The 27,322-nt window shown below is 42.0% G+C and overlaps 1 protein-coding gene across 1 annotated transcript in view; it reads right to left on the bottom strand.

Annotated features, from left to right (window-relative positions):
* The window catches only part of CFAP61 (cilia and flagella associated protein 61), a 286,840-nt gene that overhangs the window by 89,011 nt on the left and 170,507 nt on the right, over nucleotides 1-27,322 (bottom strand). The window contains exons 18-19 of the mRNA XM_058563317.1: nucleotides 16,079-16,177; nucleotides 11,092-11,260 (exon numbers count right to left, since the gene is read on the bottom strand). Of these exons, the coding sequence (XP_058419300.1) occupies nucleotides 11,092-11,260; nucleotides 16,079-16,177 (268 nt within the window). The remainder of the gene's footprint in view (nucleotides 1-11,091; nucleotides 11,261-16,078; nucleotides 16,178-27,322) is intronic.

Raw genomic sequence — 27,322 nt, 5'->3', positions numbered from 1 at the left:
TCTAAACTATAAAGAATTGGAGAAATTAAAGGAAATTTAATGGGATAATGTACTTTTCATTTTCACACAACAGCATTTTCACAGAATAGGCAAAACTGAAGCTAGGATTTTAAATCCCAAGGCCAATTTATTTGTCCACACAGAGTTTAGCTGAACTCAATAAATCAAAAAGGATCTTTGGAAAAAAATTCATATTATGTCATTGAAGTAAGGGAGGGAATAAAGTTTAATAGGAGGGCGTGAGTAATATTTAATGAAGAAGCATCATCAGTGCTGGCTATATAAACTAGAGAGTTCTCTAACCTGTGACTGGAGAGTAGCAGACAACTTTTCACCATTCCATCAGATGATTCGCTATTGAACAGTGCCAGCATCACTGGCTGGTGGGAGCCCCTTGGCCACCCCATTCCTCTCAGCAAGTTAATAACTTAGGGTGGCAGGGACTGCTGGCAGCCTACCCAACATCCTGTCTCCCTTTCTTTCTTACTAACAGACTCCTGGGAAATAGGCCTGGTTGAAAAACTGCATTTCCCAACTCATGACCTAAGAGGTGGTCAAGAGATATAAGCTGGAGTCCTTGAGTGGGGCAACGTGAAAAGTCATTTTGCTCTAGCCCTTTCTCCTTCCTGTTGCACATGGAATAGCTGGGGCCACAGCCGCCATCTCAAGATGTTGAGGATGGAAACCACATATTAAAGATGGAGGGAAAAAAGATATAAGGGCCTGGGTTCCTGATTATACCAGGGAGCCACCTTACCAGACCTGAGTTGCTTACCTCCAGATATTTTTAATGAGAGAAAGAAAGAAACTTTTTTTTTTTTGGAACTGCTTATTTGACTCTAGCTGTAAACAGTAAATTCCAGAATTTCTGCACTGTAAAGACTTTTGAGAGCCATCAAGTGTTATCCCTGGACCACATCTATGAGAGAGTGAGGGAGAGAAGGAGGAAGGGAGAGAGGAGAGAGACAGAGACAGTGGTGAAGAACTCATGCTCGGAGCCAGACCACCTGGGTTCAAATCCCAGTCTGTCACTATGTCATTGTCTGACTTTGGACAAATTACCTCCGCTTCACTGCACCTTGGTTCCCTCATCTATAAAATGGGACAGCAGCATGGACTTCAGAGTTCCCTCAAGGATTACATCAGTTAACACACATGTGGTACATGGCAATCACTCGACCTCTGTCAGGTGTTCCTACCGCCCTCACGAGGTCCTCCGTGGTGGCGTGCTGGCTGTCTCCTGCGGCTGGATATTCCCTTTAGCAGGAGACTCTTAGGCAGTTGTTACTTAGGATGAGTAAGCACTGTATTCCCATCGCTGCTGGTGGTCTGTCCTAAATCTGCTTCCCAGGGCCATGATGCACGTGTTTAATTCGTTTTTTATATGAAAACCCTTCAAGTATTTGAGGACAGCCGTGCTGAATCCGCACTCCTCTGGCTAAACATCTGGGGTGACTCTGGGTCTCTGGATGTGCGTCAGCTTGTTCTTTTCCCTCTTAAATGTGACCAGGAAATGAACGTAATATTCCAGGTGTGCTTCTGTTTTTGTGACATATTCTTTGACATAATCACATTCAGCATGTACGAGCTCATGACTTCTATACTGTCGTCACAAATTTTACCCTTTGTCGACATTAAAGCTTTTCTTTCTCCAATTAATTCTGCTTTTCTGGATACTAACATTGCTGCTGCTTCCAATAGCTGTTTGAATTTGCTTGATACCTTTTGCTGGGGCACTTTTAACTCTCTCTTCATTTTTAAACTTTGGGTGTCATTTTGCTTTGGTATTTCTCTTGCATTTTGAATTCTGTGTAAAAACAGAGGCTTGGTCTTATAACAGGACAGTTTAACATCATAACATTCACTGTTTAAAGTGTTGTATTTTTCCCTATGCCATTCCAGTTTAAACTTTCCTGTGTAAGCACTGTGGCTGTTTCCTTTGTTTTCTTCCCTTTGGTTACACAAAGGACATTTTCTTCTGTTTTATCTTGCCCGCTGTTTGGAAGGTGAATTCATTTATGCTGTTCAAAACCATCCTTTACCTTATTTCTTCTAAATATATGAGTCAAGACTGAAACATTGCCTTTGGGTTTCCCCATTTAAGACACTTCGTATTCGTCCCTGGCCACCTCTCACCCTATTTCCAACAACTTGGTCTTGATTAGATTACTTAAATTAAGATTCATTATTGCCCATTTTGCATTTATTCTCAGATTTACAAAAAGGATTTAGATTACCTTTTAAATTGTTTGTGGTGCTTGACATTTGTCCTTTTATACTATTGAGAAATTTTCTTTTCTGTCTCAGTTATTCAGAATACATACTAAAGAACACAGGAGATCATTTTTCTGAGGCCTTGCTTGTAAAGAATGGCTTTTTGCTCTCCTTAACTAGGAGAGACTTAGATGGGCACATAATTATTGAATTGCCACATTTTCTTCAAAATTCTGTGTGGCTAGTTTTATTTTCTTATGCCATTTAATGATAGACAGGTAATTTTTTTTTTCATTTTCTAGTTCTTTTTTTTTTTTATTGAGGTCACAATGGTTTATAACATTGTATAAATTTCAGGGGTACATCACTATGTTTCGACTCTTGTAGAGACTGCATTGTGTTCACCACCAAAAGTCTAGATTCTATCCATCACCACATATATGTGCCCTTTTACCCTTTTCATCCTCCCCCATACCCCCTCCTGCTCTGGTAACCACCAGTCCTTTCTCCATATCTATGTGTTTGTTTATTATCCACATATGAGTGAAATCACACGGTATTTGTCTTTCTCTGTCTGACTTATTTTGCTTAGCATAATACCCTCAAGGTCCATCCATTTTGTCACAAATGGCGTGATTTTGTCTTTTTTATGGCTGAGTAGTATTCCATTGTATATATATACCACATCATCTTTGTCCATTCATCCGTTGATGGGCACTTGAGTTGTTTCCAAGTCTTGGCTACTGTGAAAAATGCTGCAATGAACATAGGGGTGCATGTATCTTTTCAAATTAGTGTTTTTGTGTTCTTTGGATAAATATCCAGAAGTGGAATAGCTGAATCATATGGTATTTCTATTTTTAATTTTTTCAGAACTCTCCATACTGTTTTCCATAGTGGCTGCACCAATTTACTTTACCGCCAGCAGTGTGTGAGGATTCCCTTTTCTCTACATCCTCTCCAACACTTACTTCTTGTCTTTTTAATAATAGCTATTCTGATGGGTGTCAGGTGATATCTCCTTGTAGCTTTGAATGGCATTTCCCTAATAATTAGTGATATTGAACATCTTTTCATGTGCCTTTTTATGTACCAATTTTCATGTGTAAATCTTCTTTGGAAAAATCTGTTCATATCCTCTGCCCATTTTTTGATCAGGTTGGTTGTTTTTTGTTGTTGAGTTAAATGAGTTCTTTACATATTTTGGAAATTAACCCCTTATTGGATATATGATTTGCAAATATTTTCTCCCAGTTGGTGGGTTGTCTTTTCATTTTGTTGATGGTTTCCTTTGCCGTACAGAAGCTTTTTAGTCTAACATAGTCTCATTTGTTTATTTTTTCTTTTGTTTCCCTTGCGTGAGGAGACATGGTATTCAGAAAGATACTGCTAAGACTGATGTCAAAGAGTGTACTGCCTACATTTTCTTCTAGGAGTTTTATGGTTTCAGATCTTACATTCAAGTTTTTAATCCATTTTGAGTTAATTTTTGTGTATGGTGTAAGATAATGGTCTACTTTTATTCCTTGGCATGTGCCAGTCCAGTTTTCCCAGCACCATTTATTGAAGAGACTTTCCTTTCTCCATTGTATGTTCTTGGCTCTTTTGTCAAAAATTAGCTGTCCATAGTTGTGTGGGTTTATTTCTGGGCTCTCAATTCTGTTCCATTTATCTGTGTGTCTGTTTTATCTGCTAGTACCATGCTGTTTTGATTACTATAGCTTTGTAGTATATATATATATATTTTTTTTTGCTAAGGAAGATTCACCCTGAGCTAACATCTGGTGCCAATCTTCCTCTTTTTGTATGTGAGCTGCTGCCACAGCATGGCCACTGATATCTATTGGGTAGGAACCAAACCCAGGCTGCTGAAGCAGACTTAAGCTGAACTTAACAGCAGCCTGGCCCTATAGTATATTTTGAATTCAGGAAGTATGATGTCTCCAACTTTGTTCTTTTTTCTCAGGATTGCTTTGGCTATTCGGGGTCTTTTGTTGTTCCAGATAAATTTTAGGATTCTTTGCTCTATTTCCATGAAAAATGCCATTGGGATTCTGATTGGGATTGCATTGAATCTGTAGATTGCTTTAGGTAATATGGACATTTTAACTATGTTTATTCTTCCAATCCATGAGCACGGACTATCTTTCCATTTCTTTATGTCTTCTTTGATTTCCTTCAATAATGCCTTATAGTTTGCAGTGTAAATGTCTTTCACCTCCTTAGTTAAATTTATTCCTAGGTATTTTATTCTTATTGTTGAGATTGTAAATGGGATTGTATTCTTGATTTCTCTTTCTGTTAGTTCGTTGTTAGAGTGTATAGAAATGCAACTGATTTTTGCATGTTGATTTTGTATCCTACAACTTTGCCGTATTCATTTATTATTTCTAATAGTTTTTTTGTGGATTCTTTAGGGTTTTCTAAATATAGAATCATGCCATCCACAAATAGCAACAGTTTTACTTCTTCCTTTACAATTTGGATCCCTTTTATTTCTTTTTCTTGCCTAACTGCTCTGGCTAGGACTTCCAATAATATGATGAATAAAAGTGGCAAGAGTGGGCATCCTTGTCTTGTTCCTACTATTCTTAGAGGAATAGCTTTCAGTTTTTCATCATTGAGTATGATGTCAGCTGTGGGTTTATCATATACAGTCTTTATTATGTTGAGGTATTTTCCTTCTATATCCATTTTATTGAGAGTTTTTATCATAAATGGATGTTGAATCTTGTTAAATACTTTCTCTGCATCTATTGTGATGATCCGGTGATTTTTATTCCTCATCTTGTTAATGTGGTGTATCACACTGATTGATTTGCAGATGTTGAACCATCCTTGCATCCCTGGAATAAATCCCACTTGTATTATTGTATTCAATTTGCTAATATTTTGTTGAGGATTTTGCATCAATATTCATCACTGATATTGGCTTGTAATTTTCCTTTTTTGTGTTGTCCTTGTCTAGTTTTGGTATCAGGATAATGCTGGCCTCTTAAAATTAGTTACGAAGCATCCTGTCCTCTTCACTTTTTGGGAAGAGTTTGAGAAGGATAGGTATTAAATCTTTTTTGAATGTTTGGTAGACTTCACTAGAGAAGCTGTCTGGTCCTGGACTTTTATTTTTTGGGGAGGTTTTTGATTACTATTTCAATCTCTTGACTTGTGATTGGTCCATTCAGATTCTCTATTTCTTCTTGATTCAGTGTTGGGAGGTTGTATGACTCTAAGAATTTATCCATTTCTTCTAGGTTATCCAATTTGTTGGCATATAGCTTTTCGTAGTATTCTCTTATTTTGTATTTCTGTGGTTATCTGTTATAATTTCTCCTCTTTCATTTCTGATTTTATTTATTTGAGCCTTCTCTCTTTTTCCTAAGTCTAGCAAAGTGGTCAATTTTGTTTATCTTTTCAAAGAAACAGCTCTTAGTTTCATCCATCTTTTCTATTGGGTTTTTTTTTTTTTTTTGGGAGGGAGATCAGCCCTGAGCTAACATCCGTACTAATCCTCCTCTTTTTGCTGAGGAAGACAGGCTCTGAGCTAACATCTATTGCCAATCCTCCTCCTTTTTCTCTTCCCCAAAGCCCCAGTAGATAGTTGTATGTCATAGTTGCACATCTTTCTAGTTGCTGTATGTGAGACACAGCCTCAGCTTGGCCGGAGAAGCAGTGCGTCAGTGCGTGCCCAGGATCCGAACCCAGGCCGCCAGTAGCGGAGCGCGCGCACCTAACCGCCAAGCCACCGGGCCAGCCCTTCTATTGGTTTCCAGTCTCTATTTTATTTATTTCTGCTCTCTTTTTTATTATTTCCTTCCTTTGACTGACTTTGGGCTTCGTTTGTTCTTCTTTTTCTAGTTCTTTTAGGTATAGTGTTAGAGTGTTTATTGAAATTTTTCTTGTTTGTTGAGATAGGCCTGTATTGCACTAAACTTCCCTCTTAATACCACTTTTGCTGCATCCCATAAATTTTGGCACATTGTATTCTCATTTTCATTTATCTCTAGGTACTTTTTTATTTCTCCTTTGATGTCTTCATTGATCCAATAGTTCTTCAGTAGCATGTTGTTTAGTCTCCACATATTTGTGACTTTCCCAGCTTCCTTCTTGTAGGTGATTTTTAGTTTCACACAATTGTGGTTGGAAAAGATGCTTGATGTGATTTCAGTCTTCTCAAATTTATTGAGGCTTATTTTGTTTCCCAACATATAGTCTATCTTTGAGAATGTTCCATGTGCACTTGAGAAGAATGTGTATTCTGCTGCTTTTGGACGGAATGTTCTATATATATCTATTAAGTCCATCTGGTCTAGTATTTCATTTAATGCCAATGTTTCCTTGTTGACTTTCTGTCTAGATGATCTATCCATTGATGTAAGTGGGGTGTTAAAATCCTCTACTATTATTATGTTGTTGCCAATTTGGAGAGGTAATTTTTTGATGCCTGCCTTTTTTGGGGGGGAATGGGGGGGATTAGTAATCTGTTTTTTTCTCTTAAGTTTGGTCATTTTTTTTCTTATCATTCTCATAGAAACAAAATTTCATCAGAATGTAACTAGCTGAGAACATTTTTCTTTGATTTGGTCTGGAATGTGGTCAATTGGACAATACGTTTTTTGGGTAAGCAAAGTTTTCTTCTAGCATATCTTTATTGTTTCTATTCCATTTGTTTGGATCTCTTCTTCAGGAAAACCAATTATCTACATGTTGCCTCCACGTCTATCATATCTTCTCATCTCTTGCACCAAATGTACCCTTTTTCCCTTTGCTTCTGCCCTCCAGAGGAGCACTGTGCTTTGTCTTCAAGATCACACACCTTACACAGCAGAAGTCCTGTCTCTTGATGGGGATTAAATTTCAATCCTTTCTTACTCACCCATCTCCCTTTTCATCTAATCCTGAGGTCTTCTTAGCTCAGCTTCTGCTCTTCAGATGGTTTCAGCTCTCATTTCAGAGGCTGAGTGATCAAATTGTACTGAGGATGATAACTAGTTTCCTGCAGAGTGTGTGTGTGTGTGTGTGTGTGTGTGTGTGTGTGAATCCTGCATTTTGGAATATTTTCAAAAGTATATTCTTTCTCCAATTTTTCCTGATGTTGTTCTCTTTCTTTTAGTCTATGTTATCTTTTTGTTCCAATTGCCTCCTGCTGTACAACGAACTCACATCAAAACTTAGTGGTTTAAACAACCATCATTTTATTCATTTTCATGATTTTGTGGGTCAGAAATTTCGGTAGGGTTTGGCTGGGTATTTCTTTTAATCCAGGTGTTATCAGTAGAGGTAACTTGGTGACATTCAGCTGGTAGATGGTCTGCTCTGGAGGGTCCAAGATGGCTTCATCACATCTGGAGCCTTGGCAGGGGTAGTTGGAAGGCTGGGCTCAGCTGGAACTGTCAACTGGAGAACCCATGTTGGCATCTCAAGCACTGTGATTATAGGGTATCTGGACTTCTTATGTGGCAACTCAGGGCTCCAGGAGCCACTGTTCCCACAAACAAGGAGATGCTGCATAGTCCTTGACCCAGCCTCGAAGTCACACTACATCACTTCCTTTGTACTCTATCAGTCAAGGCAGTCACAAGCCTGCCCAGATTCAAGGGTAGGAGATGTAGACTCTCAAATCTGAGAAGTGTCACAGAATTTGCAGCTGTGTTTTCAAACAAGCCTTGTTTTAAAAGTTGCTTTTCTTTGACCTCATGCTGTTATTTTCCCCTTTAATCATCTTCAAACACAGTGAGGTCTCTACGTGTTAAGTGCTGTCAAATGACAAGGGGGAGCACTTTTCTCAGGTCTTACCAGAGAGGCACATTGGTGTACACAGCTCTCTTTTCTACCTGTTTGTAACAGGCTCTTGCCTGGGGCTGCACTGTTCTGGATGCCCCGCTCTTATTTCCTCCAAGACATAATTCACCTCTGTGGAGACCACATCACATTGCTGACCCACATCAAGCTCATCTTAACTAAAGTCCCTGGCTCACTCTCCTCCATGGTTGGATGTTCTTGCCCCATCTGCCGGCTCCCAGTGAGTGTCATCCCTTTGAGGGTCCCTGCCACAGTCTTTTCATGGTCAATGCCAGACTCATGTGACTCTAAGTTGACAAATTTTTATTCTTCCTCTTTTTGAGATGACGCAAATCCAGGTGTGGGCCATACATCTCTCCATATCTCCACAATTCTCCACAAGCCATGGAGAGTGGTTCAGGGACCTCATTTGCAAGCTATCTCAGAGTGACTTTCAGGACCAGCGGGTGCTCATCAATAAAAATAATCAAAATGGATAGGCAGTGTGGAGAAGGGAGTTAGAGAGTACTGGAAGTGAGCTGGATAAATCATGTCAGAAGTTGATAGACCAAAACTTCTATAAACACATTTGGAGTTCTGGGGGTAACCAATGAAGAACTAACAACAGCTGCCCCTGCTGCCTCAAAGTGGTTTTCCTTGGACAGAAGGGCTTGGATGTAAAGCCCAGCCTTCCTTACATGTAGCCCTGCAGCATAATTTAATGTTTTACCTTGTGTATGGATTTTCTGATAAAAAATTAAGTGATGTATATTTGGATATCAAAAATACTGCATAATATTTTAGAACAATATATGCCATTTTTAGAAATTAAGGTTTGTAATTATATTTTATAACAGGTTGTCTTCCTGCTTTGAGTTTAAGCTTTGTTTTCATCATTTTGTGTTTTTAAAATAAAAATCACAAAATTGGGACAGAACCATGAGAGAGTTGAGGAGAAAGAAATAGGAAAAGAAATAAAAACTGGAAGCTCCCCAGTGAATTCAGCTGCCTTTTTTTATATCACTTTATGTACCTTTTAATTTTCATGTCCTTCTGGAAAAATTAAATTGGAACACCCTTTATCGCTTCTTCATTTCGTTTTTCCCATTGTAAAAAGGGCAAGAGCTTAATGTGCCACAGACTAAAGCTGCAGGGGCAGCTGGACACACACGGGCTGACGCCCGAGTCTCTGGACAGCTGGCCGGGGCTACCACTCACATTTTCCAAAGTCTGTGGTTGCAGGCAGCAGCCTCACTCGGTGGGGCAGGTGAAGGGGGAACAAGCTGAAGAGGTGGGTGGTGTTTTCTTCTGGTTTAATGTTTTAAAAAGAGGAATACTTCAGTATCAAAATAAAGATATTTCTCCAGTTTATGTTTATTCTTTAACTAGGAAAAAAAATGCTTTTCTACACTTTAAGAATTTGATTTCTTTTAAAAAAGAAGAAGAAGAGGAAGAAGGAGAAAGAAAGAAAAAAAATTACTCAGAGGCTGATCACAGCCTCGATACTCAGCGTGTGTCCATGCACTGGCAGCATCGGCCTCACCTGGAAGCTTGTTAGAACTGCAGTATCAGGGCTGGCCCCGTGGCTTAGCAGTTAAGTGCGCGCGTTCCGCTACTGGCGGCCCGGGTTCGGATCCTGGGCGCACACCGACGCACTGCTTCTCCAGCCATGCTGAGGCCACGTCCCACATACAGCAACTAGAAGGATGTGCAACTATGACATACAACTATCTACTGGGGCTTTGGGGAGAAAAAAAAAAAAAGGAGCAGGATTGGCAATAGATGTTAGCTCAGAGCTGGTCTTCCTCAGCAAAAAGAGGAGGATTAGCATGGATGTTACCTCAGGGCTGATCTTCCTCACAAAAAAAAAGAACTGCAGTATCTCAGCCATGCCCCCTTCTCTGCTCAGAATCTGCATTTTAACAAGATACACAGGGGATGTGTGTGCACATTTCAGTTTGAGAAGTGCTGCTCTAAGGTACAGATGAGAGATTCTAGGTCAAGAAAGTTCAAGTCAGTGGTTCTTGGTCTTAGGGTAGAATCATCTAGGAGCTTAAAAAAATACTGATGACTGGGCCCCACCCCAGAATAATTAAAACAGAGTCTGGGGGCTGGGCCTGGGCATGGGTGTATCAGAAGAGCCCCAGGTGATCACAATGTGTAGCCATGGCTGAGAACATTGGGTAAGCGATGCGTGGAGTTGCTCAGCTGTCTGCCCCCCACCATGCGCTGCCTCCTCCTGGCTCAGCATTGAAAAGAAAACCTGCACACACACCCCCGAACCGAATCCACGACCATTCACGAGATGGCCTCAGTAAGACAGTACCAGATAAAACATGGCAGAGCCTGGGATGGGGGTGGATTACTCCATACTCATCAGGAACAAACCCACCACAGGGAGGCCTATCCAGGTTCCTGGGAGAAATGTAATTAAAAGACCCCACCCTAGACTTACAAGGTAAATCTCATTTCATTAAAGAGATGCCCTATTTTTGTGGACCACACGAAATGCTCATGTGTATTGCAAAGGGAGACTATTAAAATTTGCTGCCCCAAGACACTGAACAGCTTCAGCTGCATCCAGCAATGCTTTCTTCAAATGCGGTTGCGAATTTAATCAAAATGGAAAGCATGGTCACTGGGTAATCAGCCACATTTCCTAGTTTTATAACTGAGAGACAAAATAAAATAAGGGTTGACAGAAGGTGCGCATGTTTGAAATACTTTTGCATGAGCCCATCACCACGCCAAATGTTAGCTTCTTGAGGCATAAATTAATTTACCACAAATGCATGCCGGGTTGTGTCTGGATTCTGCTCTGGTGAGCAGTAAGTGTGAGACTTTTGGACCACAGCTTAAAGAATGACATTTCTCCAACTTGCTGTGATTTTTATCCTTGAGCAGAATGTTTTTCTTGGAATGGGTTTCCCTGAGGGTTTTCGGACACAATTCTGGCCATGTGCACAGGCCTTGCAGGGCACTTTTACGAATACAGAGCAGCAGCTGTCTGGGCGAGAAGGCAGGCTTTCTACCCCGAATGCGTGTGCCCCGGTAAAGACATTAACGGTTAGTCAGCAAGATCTCTGTGTGTGGCCTCACCTGGTACTGCTGCCCGGTGCAGAGGATGAGGTGGTCGTAGAGCACAATGTCTTCCTTGCAAACGACGACATGCTTGGCTGCTCGGTCTATGGCAGTCACTCTACCAACCACCACACTGACCCAGGAGCACAGCGACATCAGCGCGTGATCTTTATCATTAAAGCAGTGGCTGCGGAGAGAGAAGCTCCATCAGTGACATTGGAGCAGCTGACAGCGGGCATTAATTAGACATCTGGTGAGCTGGTTCAAGTTCCCTGGTGGGCCCAGTCTGCTCTCGCTGTGAGTTTACCAGGAACGAGGCTAGGTACTAGGAGATTTTTTGTTATGAGACACTTAGTCACAAATTGACATCTTCCCATTAAAACTAAATTGTTTCGGCTGGTGCAGGCCAGTTCACAGCAGGGAGGGTGTGTGTGTGTGTGTCTGTGTGCGTGTATTAATGATTACTAATATATACTCTTCTTCTGCTTCTATTTCATGGTGGGTGTAAATTTACTTTAGCTGTTGAATTGTCATATTGACCCCTGAATCAAAAGGAATGAGGAAGAAGAAAGGGGCATCGCTGAAGATACCCAAAGGCAGAGGTCAAGTTCCTGAATATGGAGAACCCTTCCTATTTGCTAACACTTTCAATAAATGACTCATTCTTAGAATTAGTGTATGGATTTGTGCCAAAACAACAAAATATATTTTATTTAGAGAAGATAGCAATTTGGGAATTATGTTTGCAGCAAGTACAATCTCTGGAGACTTTTGGGATTCACTCTGCAGGGCAAAGGTGATTTATGGAGAACCAGGACTTCTATTAAAAGCAGGTCCAGAGTGAATGGGTTTTCTTCTCTGGGTCCCATCTGAGTATGAACACAATACTGTAATGTGAGAAAAGTGGGCTTCTTGTGGCTTTGGATGTATGTAAAGAGTTTTGTGAGGGTTGTTTCCAAAATTTTCTGAGAAGTCTGGCCTCACGTACATGACCTTTGAATGACCCTGTTCTGAAGACTGAGTGTAGGGTGGCAGAACAGTGAGGGTTTCCTTGAAACCTAGGGTGCGCCGTGCCATGGTCTGTGTCCCTGCCCTGTTAGCATGAGACTGGGCCCTGAGGACTCTGCGTCCCCTTCTGATACTTCAGTTTCCTCCCCTCTCAACATGGGATAGTTATCCCTCCCTTCCTGCCTCGATCATTGTAAGGGATGAACATAAGATTGTAAGGGATGCTGTCTTGTCAAGTGGGATGCATATGTGAAGGGTATTATTCTAAATAATATTAATGATACATAATCCTGTTTACCCTCCTTGGAGGCAAACAGGATTCTGAAGTGGTAATGGGAGAATGTTTTTTCTTTTTGATCCACACATGAGTATGCTCTCTCTACACAAAAAGAATCCTAGTAATGGATGCACATTAGACCCCGTTACGGGGCCTGTGAAAGAGAAGGGAGCTATGGGCTTTGTATCTCTCCATGAAACGACACTTAAAAACAAGAAAATTTCTTCTTAATAAGAAAAGAAAATCAGGGGCTGGGCTGTCACAGGAAAATCATAGATAGTGAGATGAAATTCCCTTTTAAAAAATCATTTTGGTAGCTTTACAGGAAAACAGGAAACTTCATTGATTTTGTACATTCATGAGAGACCCACAAAGGACTGTTCTTATTTGCTACATGGTCTCTTCATAATAGGAATAGTACTATCAGTCGTCCAAGATGAGGAAAAATTAAATATAGTTAGTGCACAGGGATTAGTCTTAGGAGGATTTGCTCAAAGATAAAAGTTCTCAGGGGAAATTTGGGGAAGGCTAAGACAATGTTATTTTTAATGACAGTAGGACGGTAGTGTTGATAACGTCAGAACACATATTTCAGAGTTAAAATCTGAAGCTCTGTCCAGTGAGAATTGGCAGTTGGGAACACTTGTTTTTTTAGGAACCTGAGGAAGCACTGAAGAACGTGGGGTGCTTGCTTTTACAGTCTGTTACTACATTGATTGACATTTCTCAGTTTAAAATATCACTGTGTAGGTGATTGCTATCTGTTCTGGATATTACTATCCATTCTGGATCTTCAGGCCAGAATTTACCCATCAGGCAGGTGAAACTAGACCTTGGAGACCGTAAGTGATATTTTCCCAAAATTATTTCCTAAGCAGATTAATGAGCATTACAATTCTAACATGGCAGAGACTGTCTCATGGCTTGGTGACAAGAGAAATATCTCCACTAGGGTTTTCTGGAAAAGACAGAAGGAACCAAAGAAGGAACATCAATGAAACTTCATGTTTCTCAAGTGAGCTTGATACTAACTCAAAAATAATGTGAAAGGTTGTCTTCACAGAACATTCTAGAGACACGTAATAAGGAGAAAAAATCAGAAATGCAGGATGGATAAATTTCTAGAAGAGGATGTATGGGAAGAGTGGCAAGCTTGTACAAAGTTGCAGTGCCCCCACACTAGTGGCCAGAAGACTTAGCCGAGAGCTTCAGGTGCAAAATCAGAGGCAAACTCCAGGGAACAACTGTAAGTCTGGTGGAGACCTGTACTTCATGGACTCAGAACCCTTCAGAACTGGAAAGAACCTCAGATATTTTCATAAAGGATTTATTGTGACGCTCTTAGAAGAAGGAGCATCACAATTAACTTTCAGTTATTCAAGGTTGATTGTCCAATTAGTGGATTTCTCCTGCTTCCTGTCTCTCCTCCCCTCCCACTGCCTTCCTCTCTGCTGTATCCCAGACATGTCATTAGCACCTCTACCACACACTGGACAGGGCCGGGGAAAGAAGACAAAAACTGGCTATTCAAAAACTAGTGACAACAATAATAAATCAAAACACTGGTTAGGGAAAAGTTCAGAATTTGTATTTAGAATGAGGAATTTAAATTATTAAATTTATGGATGTCAATGCACTTGTTATTTTTAAACTCCATGACCAGAGATAATTTCCTCTATTGGGGTGTGAGGACAATCTGAGAAGCAATATCCTGTTTCTATTTCAATTTGTGGTTTCTAAGAATTATGATGACACGCAGTTACCCAGCAGAGGCCTCTGGCTGTGTCACTCAGCCCCTGTCCATAACCTGACTGAGAGAACTGCTGCGGGTACTTTTGGAGGTAACTTTCATCTATTCGACCTTATTTACTGAGCACTTGCTGTGTGCGAGCACTGTCCCAGACGCTGGGGACACATCCCTGAACAAAAAGGGAAAAAATTCCTGCCCTTGTAGAGTTTACATTATAGCTGAAGGCATCAGAACATGAAGAACAAACACAATGTAAAAAGGCAAATTATATAATATGTAGAAGGATTTCAGTAGCAAGAAAAACATCGAGCAGAGTAAGGAGGACTGCAGTGTGTTGGAGTATTGGTTACAAATGAGTAGGTGGTCAGGGTAGGTCTCACTGAAAAGTTGATATTTAAGCAAAGACTTGAAGAGAGAAAAGCAAAGACCCCAGGTGGGCACTTGCCTGTTGTGTTTTCGGGACATTAAGAAGGCTGGTGTGGCTAAAGCAGAGAGAACAAGGACAAAAATAACAAAAGGTGAGGTCAGAGAAGTAAGTGGACAGGGATGGATTTTAGGTTGGAGCATTCCAGAACATTCTGATGATGGAAATGTTCTGTAGCTGTCCTGTCTGATATGGTAACTACTAGCCACATGTGGCTATTGAGCACTTAAAATATGGCTAATGTAACTGAGGAGCTGAATTTTTAATCTCGTTTAACTCTAATTAATTTAAACTTAAATAGCCACATGTGGTTAGTAGCCACTACATTGGACAGAGAAGTTCTAGACGGTTAAGGAGTTTATGCAGTATGACTCCTTTCCTATAACACACCTAACATGGGGGGCTGACAGAAACCTTTATCAAGCTGAATGAATTAAATGCCTCATAAGACATTTATCAATAATTTCCACATTACCTGGAAATCATGTAACTTAGAAAGAAAGCAAGTGAGGGAAGGAGATGTACATACATGTGTTGATTACAACTTGGTGTTATACTAATTTTAACCAAAAAATCCAGCAAGGTTGGCTTATCATACACTTTTCACAGTGAAAAAAAAAACCAAAACTCAGAGAAACAAAATCCCCTTTGTGGTAAGGTCAGGATCTGCATCTGCATCCACCAGGCTCAAAACCCATGCCGTTTTTACTACGCTCTGCTGATGTCTTTCAAAAAAAATAGTTTATAGTCTGATAAAAGCATTAGGTCAAAAATAGCCTGGTTGTGCTGGCAAGGAAGCTGTAGTTCTTCTCACTGTTTGAAGGCAAAGTAAGTCTTTTTCACAGACGGAAGAGGATCCCTTCTTCATGGATTCGAAAATGAACCCCCTGAGAGGGAACAATTTCCTTCCTCCTTGTTGGAAAAATTGGGGCATTGTTTCTAGGGGCAGGGAGCCTAATCATTCTTGTACCCATGTTTTGCTATAGGAAATTAAAATTAATGGAAGCTGCATGATAATCAAATGGCATTTTCTAGAATGGATGTTGTCAAACAGTGATTCTATTGGGATAGAAACAATAAAGCTTGCCTGGACTGGCACAGAAGGTCTCTGCCTGATCAGCCCCTGACTACAAATGGCCAGGGAGGTGTGAGACCCATACCCCAGTGAGGTGCCCCACCTTCACCTTCCAACTCTGAACCTTGGGTGAGTTGCCTAGGCTGATGCAAATACAGTCACCACGCTCTCCTGCCCTGTAGTGTCACTCAGAACCTCAATGCCGGAATGGCTGGGTCAGCAGGCCCCACCCGAGTTGTTTGGAACAGAGCAGCCATCTTCCCACAAATATGAAAAGGCAGCCCACCTCTGCTGTTCACTTGTTCACAGGTTTGTACTTGGACCCCCTGAGTGACGTCTGAACTCCAGGAGAAAAGCCCTGGAAAAAGGGAAAAGCCCTTTTCCCCTTCCCATCTGAAACCTACTATTAAGTGGCTGCACACAAATTAGGACATTTAGGGCTCGGAATGAAAAAGCAAATAGAATTCATACTCGCTTGCCAAGAACCTCCTTTGTTCAGCGCCCAGAAGTTTCTTTCCCGGGAGTCCATGGGTTGAAATCAGGGTGAGATTACTAAACCTCAGGTGAGAACTAAGGAGAAAGACACAAAACAAAACACCAAGAGGTAAAGCATAGGTCGGTGAAAGATGATTATAATTCAACTTAACCTGATTTCACATGTCATCCAATTGTTGAATTTTTCTTTCAACCTAGCAACTCCTTTTGCACAAACCTTCAAAAGAACCAACCATTCAAATGAAAAGAGGAGGATGGCGCTGGAACTGCTAATAGTAGAAACTTCCAAAAGCTACGACACGGTGATGGCAGACACCATTTAATTTTTAAAAATTTGCTTCTCAAAGTAAAACAAAATAAAACCCACAAATTGGGAGGAGGGAGGTAAATTGAGTCTAAGTTAATGCAATGTTCGAATTTCAGATGACTTGTAAGAAACTGCTTGGAATCATAACCACCACAGCTAAAACTTGCTGGGTGCTTACACCAAGCCCTCTGTATGTCCCTCACTCAGTCCTCCCCGCAGTTCAAGGAGGTCAGTAACATTATCATCCCTATTTTATCATGTGGAACTGAGGGAAAATGATTTGCCCAAGACCCTTCAGCAAAGTCCAGAGGATGGTGCGATCCCAGGCTGTAGGCCTCCAGCATCTTGTCTGACCGCTGCCTCCACTGCCCTGCAGACCCCACATGGTTGAGAAGGAGCCAAAGATCATCCAATCCCATCGGTCAACATTAGTTTTATTACTTTCAGATATTTATAATTACTCAAATCAGGAAACCAAAGTATCTCAGAGGAGAAAATTCCAGAGGATTCCTTCTAAAAGCAAAACTGCCTTCCATTTGCATCAGGCTTTCCAGGGCCTAAGGCACATTCATAGGCATTATCCTAGGGATTAATCTCCCAGACAATTTGTGAAGCGGGAGGCAAGTTTTATTATCCGTATTTCATACAGAAGAAAGTCAAGGTTGGAGAAGGTAGGTAATTTGTTCACGGTCACGAGGCTCAGAAGCAGCAGGGCCAGAAATGAAAGCCACGTCTTCCAACCCCAAGCAGCACCCTCTCCACACACCCAGGCCACCCTCTAACCAATCCCGCGGGAAGTGTGAAGGAGCACGCCCAGGGCACGTAAATGGCGGCTTCTGAGGAATTTACATGCTTAAGACTCACCCTCCGCGAGTATTAAATATTCCTGCTGCAAATCTGCCCTCCAACTAAGTCAGCAACATGTTATGGGTGAGCTGATCTTTTCATAGGCTTCAGGATGGTGAGAAATATTTTTTTTTCTAAAATCTCCTTAGTTCACACCTCCCCTTAAACCAATCACATGCCAAAAAAAAGAAACCTTCACCAAGTTAGAGGAAAACACCTGCCGTCCTTTCCCAGGAGGAGATTGGAAATTTTCCAAACGTGGAAATGCTATCAGTTTGCCGACAATCTGTTAAGTACCACTAAAAGCAGGAGACTTTGGGTGACGGCCCGGGCCAGCAGTGTAATAAACTTAACTGCACCTGACATTTAAAAATAGCTAAATATTACGAAAGGTTTTGCTCTAAAGTCTCTAAGGATGTGTGTCATTTAAGAATGAATATTCTTGTTTGATACAAAGAAAACCGAGCATATCTTATCCTCTAATAACAAGAATAAAAATTTTGAATATGTTCAAATAAAATAAAGGTCACAATTAACCCCAACTACTTATGGCTGCCAGTCTGCAAATGCACACTGATGACAGGCCTTTGATTTATTACCATTTAATGGAAAATGCAAATAATAGTAATACATGTTTATACTCACATGCGGTTAAAATTTATTTTGGCTTTGCAGCCTATGTAATGGAAATGTGGTTTATGTTGTACTAATAATACAGTTTTATACAGGCCCTTATGTCTCTATGTGAGGAGAGAGCTTAGGAATTATCCTGCTACATCTTTTACTACAAAAACAAACCCTCTGGCACTGAATAATTTGAATTATCTAACAACATGGATCGAATGACGTGTAAATTGACAAATTACCACATTGTAGTATCCTGAATTACCCTATTATACAATTAAAGATTTCTCCAAAAGATTTAAGGGGAGCATTCTCTGGATTTTTATATATAAAGAAACCAGCTTTCCATTCCTTTTCTTTAGCCTTAGCCAAATTCCTTTTGTATTCTTCATTGTGGCTGTTCTGGTCTTTTATCCAATCTTCGAGTCCACCACTTTAACCTTTCTTGTTCTCCCTACTATCCCCCTGTTCTGTGAGAACATCTCCCACGTCATAAAGAAAACAGAGACCAGCCACCAGGCAACTCTTTCCCACTGTGTCCCTTCTTGCCACCTCCAGACACATCTACCAGAGTGTCCCTGATTCATTAACCCTGTCTCCTCATCAAGTTTCTTTCCTATATCAGCACATATCCCTTACAACTGTACTTAACAAACCTGCAAGTAACCAGTCTGGTGCTGATAAGGTGGGGCCGTGAAGTCAACAGGGGCCACAGCCCTGCTTCTTTGCTTCCATTCTTGAAGTCACCTCAGGTCCAAGGTGGCTCCTGGACCTCCAGGCATCACTTCCTACCTTCACATTACAGGCAGGAGGAAAGAGGAATGGGTAGAAAGGGCTGCCCATTAAGGAGGCTTCCTGAAAGTCTTACACGACCTCTCTGCTTACATTGCCAGAACTCAGTGACACGGCCACATGTAGCAGCAAGGGAGGCTGGAAAATGCGTTTTTTCAAAGAGAAGCACAGTGGTTTTTCTAAGAACCACATTACCCAGGGTTCTGTTACCAAGGACAAAGTGCAGAATGAATACTGGGAGGCAACTAGAAGTCTCTATGCATGTTGACTCATGAAGGAAGGGTGGGTGGGGATGGGGGAAGATGCTTGTATCAATCATGGTCCAGGCAGGAAATAGACAGCTGACTCCACCAGGTTTGACTGAATGAAGGCAGAGGTGTGTGCAGGCTTCCAGGAACCAATAAGGGATGGGAGTCATCCAGGGACTAGCACTGGTGGGAGGGATGCCATTACTGATATGAACCCTGAAGGAGGAAAGGATGGAGGAAATATGGATGGCCAGGGCCATGGAGGAGACCCTACCCAGGAGCTGCAGCCATAGAACATGCAGTCGGAGACACTATCTTAAGGTCCTCTTTTATGACTGCTTTTTTTCACCAGCTCCTCCTCCTTTGCCCATCTATCCCTCACCAAGCTTCCCAGTCTTCACACCCATCTTCCTGGATGTTGTTTACCACCATGACTTCATCTTACATATTTACGCTACAGTTTTCTCTTGAGCTCTAAACCTAATTTCCAAATGTCAGTCAGTGGGAACGGGACTGCTCCACGGGCGTCCCAAATTCAACATGTGTCCAAACAAAGGTCTTCGTAACCTCATCCCATTCCTCCTTTATCTCCATCAAAGGCATGCCAACTCACCACCTCGCAAGCAAGGAATTTGGGAGCCAACCCCAGGCTCCTACTCTCCTTCTCAATTCCCACAGTTGGTCACCATATCCAGTCACTTGTTCCTGGTTTTAAAGTCTCCAAGTTTGCTCATCACTTGGGTAGCAGCAGAGCAGAGTGGCTAAGACTGTGGGCTCAGGATTCAGATTGCCTCAGACTCCTGGCTCTGGCACTTTCTAGATTTTTGACCTGGGGCAGGTTATTTAACCTCTCTGTGGCTCAGTTTCCTAGCCTGTAAAGTGGGAAAAACAGAACCTACCACCTCATAGGGCTGCTGTGAGGATTAAATGAAATAGTATCTGTAAAATGCTTAGAATTTTACATTTTCAATGAATGTTAACTATTTTTCCTAGCAAAATATGAAGTCAAAATTCATGAGCATGGCATATAAGGCCCTTATTGTCGGGCCCTAACCTAACCTCCTCAACCTTCTGACATCAACCTCCTTGCTATTCTCTGAAGATTCTCTGCCTCTTTCATGCCTTTATGTGAAATTATCAGCAGCGTGTCCATTTTTTTCTCCAACCTCATATTTTTACTGATAGTTATCTCTGTAATTCGATTTAGAAACATCCAAATATTTAATTTCTTAAATTTATAACTATCTAAGAGTATTGGTCCAAAATCATGAAGTCTGTAATGCACAATTCTGATAGATTTTAGCTCTTCTGAGGATGAAATATGAAGATAAAATGTTTAAGACTTTTAATTTGATTACCTATCAATATTCAAAAAGTTCCTGCAAATGGAACAGCAGGTGACGGGGTACCTCCTGGATTTGGGCATACAGTAGACGAAACGGCAGGAACAGCAGAACCGCAGGAAAAGCACGACTCCCAGATCTAGTGGTGTTGGCTTGATGTATATAAACACTACCTAACATCACTGTGAGCCCTCTGCTCTGAAACCAAAGGTCACCACGTTGTGGAAACAAAAAGCTCAAGTTAAGTGCTCAAGCCACCGAGACATTAAACAAGCACACCTGCATTTTCGCAGCAGATAATTCCAGTAGGGATTTCATGTTGCTGTGGATACAAAGGGAGGCACAGCTCAAAGATACTGTAAAGCAGGGAGGGATTAGAGTATCCAGGGAAATAAGTAAAAGGTATTGCATTTCATGCCATGCTTCGGGAGGACAGCCACAAAATTAGGTCTAAACATCCTTATCCTTCAAATAAAGAGGGTCACCTTGCCAGTTTGGTGAACGTGATAAAAGAAACATAAAACTTTTCATGTTGCTTACCCTTCTGGGCGGTAAAAACCTGTCAACCTGCCAGGTGAATGCTTATTATTTTTTATTTTTATGTTTTTGCTGACTTTTTTTCTGGCATAGCAAGGGCATCCAAACCAAGTGACTTAACTGTTTTCATGAATGCTTTTATTTGAACGAATAGATAACGTAGAGAGAAAATAATTATCCCCCATCATTCTAAATGTTACAATTTAATTTACTAGAATCTCTGCTTTCTAAATTGCTCAAAACAATAACAAAAATATTTGCCAAATGACAGTAAATCCTATCTCAAGATAGGTATTTAACCTAACTGCATATTTTACTAGTCAAAGAGTAACTTAGATTTAATTCGATCTGAATGATACCACATAATGTCACAAAATTAATAATAAAATGCTAAATATGGGGTTTTAAAATTAGAAGTTATGTGAACACCCAATATTCAATGAAAACTATAGGGCAAAACAAATCAAAACAAAATATTTATTATAAGTATACAACAGACTAAGAGCATCTACCAGTTTTTCCCTGAGAAATTGTTAACTTTCTTCAGCAATATTTTTTGTGTTTAGATCACAAAAGAGATTTTTTGACAGCATCCTTGGCTACTTACTTCATGTTTATTACATTCATAAAAATAACCCAGCAGCTGCATTGGTGGCCACACGGCTGTCAGTAATGGCGCACTCTGACCTCCAGGGGGAGACTGGAGAGAGATCCAAAGACAAGGAGTGGGATCAAGGAGTCTGAGCACTTCTAGAAGGGGGCGGCTGTTCATGAGGGAGGAAGACGTTAAAAGCTCTCTCCCTGACCCTACTTCTCTCTTCTCTTGGGTGCCATCTTCCATGGCTCCCCTGCTCATGGAAGCCTCAGCAGGAATCAGGATGGGGCCTGGAGAAAGTGGTCCAACAGCATCTCTTATGCCTATCTGACTCCAGGCTTGTGTCCCAGGGCAAGGGGTCCAGAATCAACACTGGACCCAAGTGGCGTGACCCAGGTGTTCTGTGGATTCTCCAGGGACCTGACAGGGTAAGGGACTGGAGGGATGGTTTGGGGATTCAGGATCTCAGATGAAAAGCTTATGTATCTCTGCATAAAAGTAGAACATAAATCCTTACTGAAAAAATGAAAAGTAATGTTTGAAATGTCTGTTGAATGAATAAGAACAAAATTTGGGAGTTCTGGTAAAATAAACTAAAATTAAATTTAGTTTTGCTTTATGACTTAGGGGAAATTATTAATGATGTTTTCATCTATATATGAAGTAAAAACATTATACATTTATACTTTGAGCATGTATTTATATACATTGAGCATACACAACCTGTACATACCAAGATGGCAGCTATAAAAGACTAGTTGGAAAGCCTTCACACATAAGAAATGGCAAAATACAAGTCACAAATCAATCAGTTCTTTGAGACTGGAATAACGAAGCATTACGGAAATTCAAAAAAGAGTGAGATCACATCTGGTGGGGGAGATGAAGACGGGTTTTATATTTTGGGCAAATGCTAGCAGTTAGCAAGGCTTTATTAACACCATATGGGCAGGTTTCCTCATGCTTGGCAGATCTATCTCCTCGGGCCTTCATTCTTAATGGCGATAGTTTAAGCATGAAGCTTTGTGAAATGTTTTCTACTAGGCCCAATTTAGCATGTAAATATTATGAACATGTGGTAATGACTTCAGCCACGTAATGTTTAATAAGTTAATAATTATGTCTAGTAAGGCCTGAAGTAATGATGTGAATTAGAAGTTATATGATTTGTTGAGGATTAGAAAATGTGGTTTGGAAAACAAGCCCATAAAAACAGGTGAGTTACAATGAGCAATTATAGGGGGAAATAGGTTTCCTTATAGATAAGACTGCCAATTTTGAGGAAATGTATACATAAATGGTTACTAAACCCAGCTGCATGTCAGAATTACCTGGCAAATCTGTTAAAAATACATATTCCTGGGACCCATCCCAGCCCTACTGAATTGTAACCCCAGGAATAGGGGCACAGGAAACTGTATTTTTGTAACTACCCCCTACCTCCACCCCTGCCCCCACAAGTAGCTCTGATGTGCAGAATTGAGTCTGGAATTTTTGCAATCTGTTGCTTATAGAAAGAGTTACTCAACATTAACCCTATGTCTAGGGAGCTGATTCACAACATTTTTCTCCACCACCATTTTTCAAAATAAAAAGGGAAATTCAAAGTAGTTTTTTTCAAGCCCAAGTGCCTCACTGCGTTGGTATGTTGGAAAGATTCTGGTTATCCGTTTGAAAGGAATTACCTCCAGGGAACTACAGTTAGAGATAAACACAGTTTCCAGAAGCTGTGTGCTCAGTAGCCAGCCGTGCCTCATCTGGGTCTCACACAGTGGCTCCAAGTGCTCCCATTCCCCAGCAAGGACGGCTACCTGGCACCTTTACAGAAGGGCCCCCACGCCCAGGTTTCCAGTCTCCCCTTCCAAATTTCCACCCAATGTCACATGCTGTAAGAGGGGGGCCAGTCTGACACCTCTTTCTTCCCTGAGTTTGCTTGTAGGCACTTCTGTTTCTTTGTACCAGGATAAAAGAATTTAGTGGGTGGGTGTTATAGCCTTAATCCTCCCTCTGCAGTGAGGAAAGAAAGTGACCAGTGGATTCAGAGCTGAGGTGGGCTGGGGGGTGTGGCTGAGGGTAGAGAGGTTGAGTGTCCTTCGTCTTTTTAGGAGTGCGGCTGCATATGAGAAAGGTGAGGACAGTAGGGTGGAGATGGCATTGACCTAGTGGCATTGAAGACCGAATGATTCCCTGGAGGGCTTGTTAAAACACCGATTGCTGGGCCCCATTCTCTGAGTTTCTGATGCAGTAGGTCGGGGGTGGGATCTGAGCATTTGTACATCTAACAAGTTCTCAAATGCTTGTGGTTCAGGAACAACACTTTGAGAACTGTTGGTGTAGGGACAGAAAAGTGAGAGGCTCCCAGGGGTTTGGGGTGTTCAGGAAAGGAGGGTAGAGTTTAATACCAGTTTCTATGAAGGAAGTATATGATTCCAGTAAATATTTGAGAGACGTGAGTAAAGACTGAAATTTTTGTCTTGGCCTTGTTTCTTTTTTCAATGCAGTGGAACTCCTAGACTTGGGGTGTGGGGTGCACTTAGAGCCTCCAAGACTTACATGATAAACTTGAGGTTAGTGGCAGAATAGAGACCCAAGTATGATCAGCATCCGAATATCAGGAAAAGGCCTAAGGAACAGCCATTGGCAGCCTAGTGGGCAGTGATGGGCAGTTGGAGCCGCAGATGCAGGCCCTGAGGGCAGGAAAGCCCCTGTTCCACAAGGAATCTGGATTTCCCTCAGTCTGGGTGGGGAGAGAAGAGGGCAACGTGCAACTCCAGTTTCCTCTGGAGTCAAGCAGCTTGCAAAACAGAAACATAGAGCGTTGGGCTGCTTGCTAGGTCCTCCTGATTAAACCAGAGGTAGTGGCCATTTTAAGCGAACTCCAAGGGAATGTCTGCCAGAGGAGTTCTCACAAGGAGCAGACACAGCTGCTGGCAGGAAACACCTCTGGTTCATCCCTAGTCCTTGGAAGAGAGCATCTTCCACATTAAGAAGACCCCATCTTCCCCGTCACTTGCCTTATTTGAAAGACAATGCTCGGCTCCCACCAGGGATCTGGATATGCAAATTTAATTAGTGGGGAGGTGTCAGTCTAACAAGTATTGAGTGCTAGGCCTTTCTAGATGCTCTGCATATATTACCTGATTTAACCCTCACACCAGTGTAGGAGGAGAGATTTTGGGGTGCTTCCACATTGCACAGGCGAGAAAACTGAGGTTCACAGACGTTGGATGATTTTCCTGGGCCCCATCAGGCATGGCAGAGCACTGACTCTCTCCACTACACCCTAACTCAGCAGTTCCCAGACTCCCCTGGAGGGGTGTGAAAACATAGAGCCCTGGGCCCCACGGTTTCCAATTCAATCCTTACAAGATGGGGCCTGAGAGTCTGCATCTCCAACAGGTTCCCAGGTGCTGCTGAAGATTGCTGGTCCACAGACCACGTTTTGAAAACTACTAACTTAACCTTATCTCTTTCCCAAAGTAGAAACAAAATCTTTGCTAAGACAGGCCTCAAATGCCATCTTTTTTCCAGCAAAGGTTTCTTGGCAGAGCAGTACACCTGGGGTTCTCTTTATAGCTGAAAGAATGCCTAGGAAGAGAGGTGGCCACAAAATCCTCTTGTCACAGTCTTCTTGTGTAGCCTGGCCTTTTCTCTCCCTTTGTCCATGCCCACATGCTTCGGTAAAGGGCAACAGTGTGCATACGAAGAAAGGAGAACAGACTAAAGAAACTGGGACGGTAAGGGCACTCTCTCACTTGCTGTTGGGCCTGCCCACATCCCAGTTTTCCCACCCTCATGCTCTCCTGACTCTCTCTGCCTGGGCCATCCTCTGATCAAGGGAGCTTGAGGAACAGGCTGGAAGAACAATCCAGGCTGACTATGCAAATAATAAGGAAAGGAACTGGTGGGTAAACACCCCAACTTCCTCACGTGGCAGAGGGACCACTCCAGTTGTGCCCCTCTGAAGGCCCCAGTGGGACTGCACCCAAGTCACCCACAGTGACCTGCTGACAAATGCTTTTTTGGGGCTCTGTTGACTTTTCTCCCTTTCCCAACTCACCTCCCTGCTCTCTCAGCTAATTCCTTAGGAGCACTCCCAAATAAACTACTTGCACCCAAATTCTTTGTTGTCAGCTTTTGAAGGAATGCAAACCAAGACAGGTGCTGATGTCATCATTTGAAAATGATCTGACAGTGGAGGATGAAGACTGAGTGGGCAGGTCTATTACTCAGTCTGTGGATGTGGTTTGCTCTTTGTGGGATCATAAAGAATACATTACCTACTTAACGTCCCTAACCCCAAAGAACCCACAAAAAATGACAATAATCTGATCCTCCCAAAAGGCCTAATATTGGGGCCAGCCCAGTGGCATAGTAGTTAAGTTTGTGTGCTCTGCTTTGGCAGCCCAGGGTCCACAGTTCGGATCCCAGGCACAGACCTATGTACCACTCATCAAGCCATGCTGTGGCAGCATCCCACGTACGAAATAGAGGAAGATGGGCACAGATGTTAGCTCAGGGCTAATTTTCCTCAGCAAAAAGAGGAATATTGGCAATGTAAATTAGCTCAGGGCCAATCTTCCTCACCAAAAAAAAAGGGGGGGGGCGCCTAATATTGTTCAAAGAGGCTTGCTTTTCTTTTGTTCTGGGAGTCTCTGGAGGGGGTATTGGGAGATAAGAAAAGTTATCCTGAAATGAGCAGCAGTGGATACTTTCAGTAAATGAAGATACTTTCATTTAACATTAATTATATTTAAATATTGGAATCAGATTAGGAAACCAGATTGTGATTAGCAACACCAGGGAGAGTTCCAGGCCATTATCTTCTGGTGACAGAATGTCACGCCCTTCTGCCTGGGAGGCTGGGCCTCTGAGCTTGACACCTAACTGTCCCCATCCTCCCCACCCCCACCTCAGCCACCAGAGGGCCTCTGTATTGGCCCCTGACAGGTCCCATTGTGATGCCAACATAACAAGAAGGGAAGATGCCACCTGCCCCATTGATCTCTGCCTGCTCCCCAGGCACGGCGGAGGGCAGCACCGCACGTGCTGTGGGCCTGGCTGCCACGCTGCATTCGCCCTGGTACCAAAAGGGCAATCAGAGAGAGCACACGTCCATCAATTCATGGGGCAGAGACCAAATGGAGACCGAATGGTCTCTGCCCCATGGAACAATAACAATCACCAACCTGTTCACAGGGGTTTAGCTCTGAGATCAGCAAGTAAGCACTAACTATTTAATTAGTCACCTAATTAGTGACAGGCCACACTGAAGGTTTCAGATGTCCTCAGACAAATGCAGAGATAAAAAGCCTAATTAAGCCGCAGGCGCTCTGCTGGCTGCTGACAGAGCCCACAGCTGCGCCGGATATTGTGCGGTCCTGTGCGCCCGATAACAGGAGTTATGGTCATCCGGCCACAAATCGTAGCTTCACAAACATGCCTTCCTTGTTCCAAGCTAGTCTTAGTTACCTCAACACACTCGACCAGATGAGGGGTCAATATCTAGGTCGAAAATCAGAAACTTCATCTTTTGGTGAGATTATTTGCTCAGTTTTTTGAGAAACCTCTTCCCAGTGGTGGAAGTGGGAGACAAGGCGAGCCCACCCGGGCTTCAGCACCTACCAGCACTTGCCGTGAATCAAAGCATGTATTTCTCTAGTCACACAAAGGGTCGTGGGGACACTACCCAGGGCTGCTTTCAGTCACTGTCATCCCAGGATTCACTGATGCATTTTTCTAGTGCCATTACAGGCTCTTCAAGAGATTCTTTACATCAGAATTGAATTAGGAAGGATTTTAAAATAATGGATTAAAAGGAACTGCTCCATAATCAGGAGTAAATAATATAATACTCAGAAGCATAGAGACACATGAGCTGAAACAGAATAAAATAGTAACTGCTTCAGCTCAGTGAGTTGATGCCCA

Source organism: Diceros bicornis, chromosome 19, assembly GCF_020826845.1.
Source record: "Diceros bicornis minor isolate mBicDic1 chromosome 19, mDicBic1.mat.cur, whole genome shotgun sequence".
NCBI classification, from domain to species: Eukaryota; Metazoa; Chordata; class Mammalia; order Perissodactyla; family Rhinocerotidae; genus Diceros; species Diceros bicornis.
This window is presented reverse-complemented; position numbering and strand designations above follow the sequence as displayed.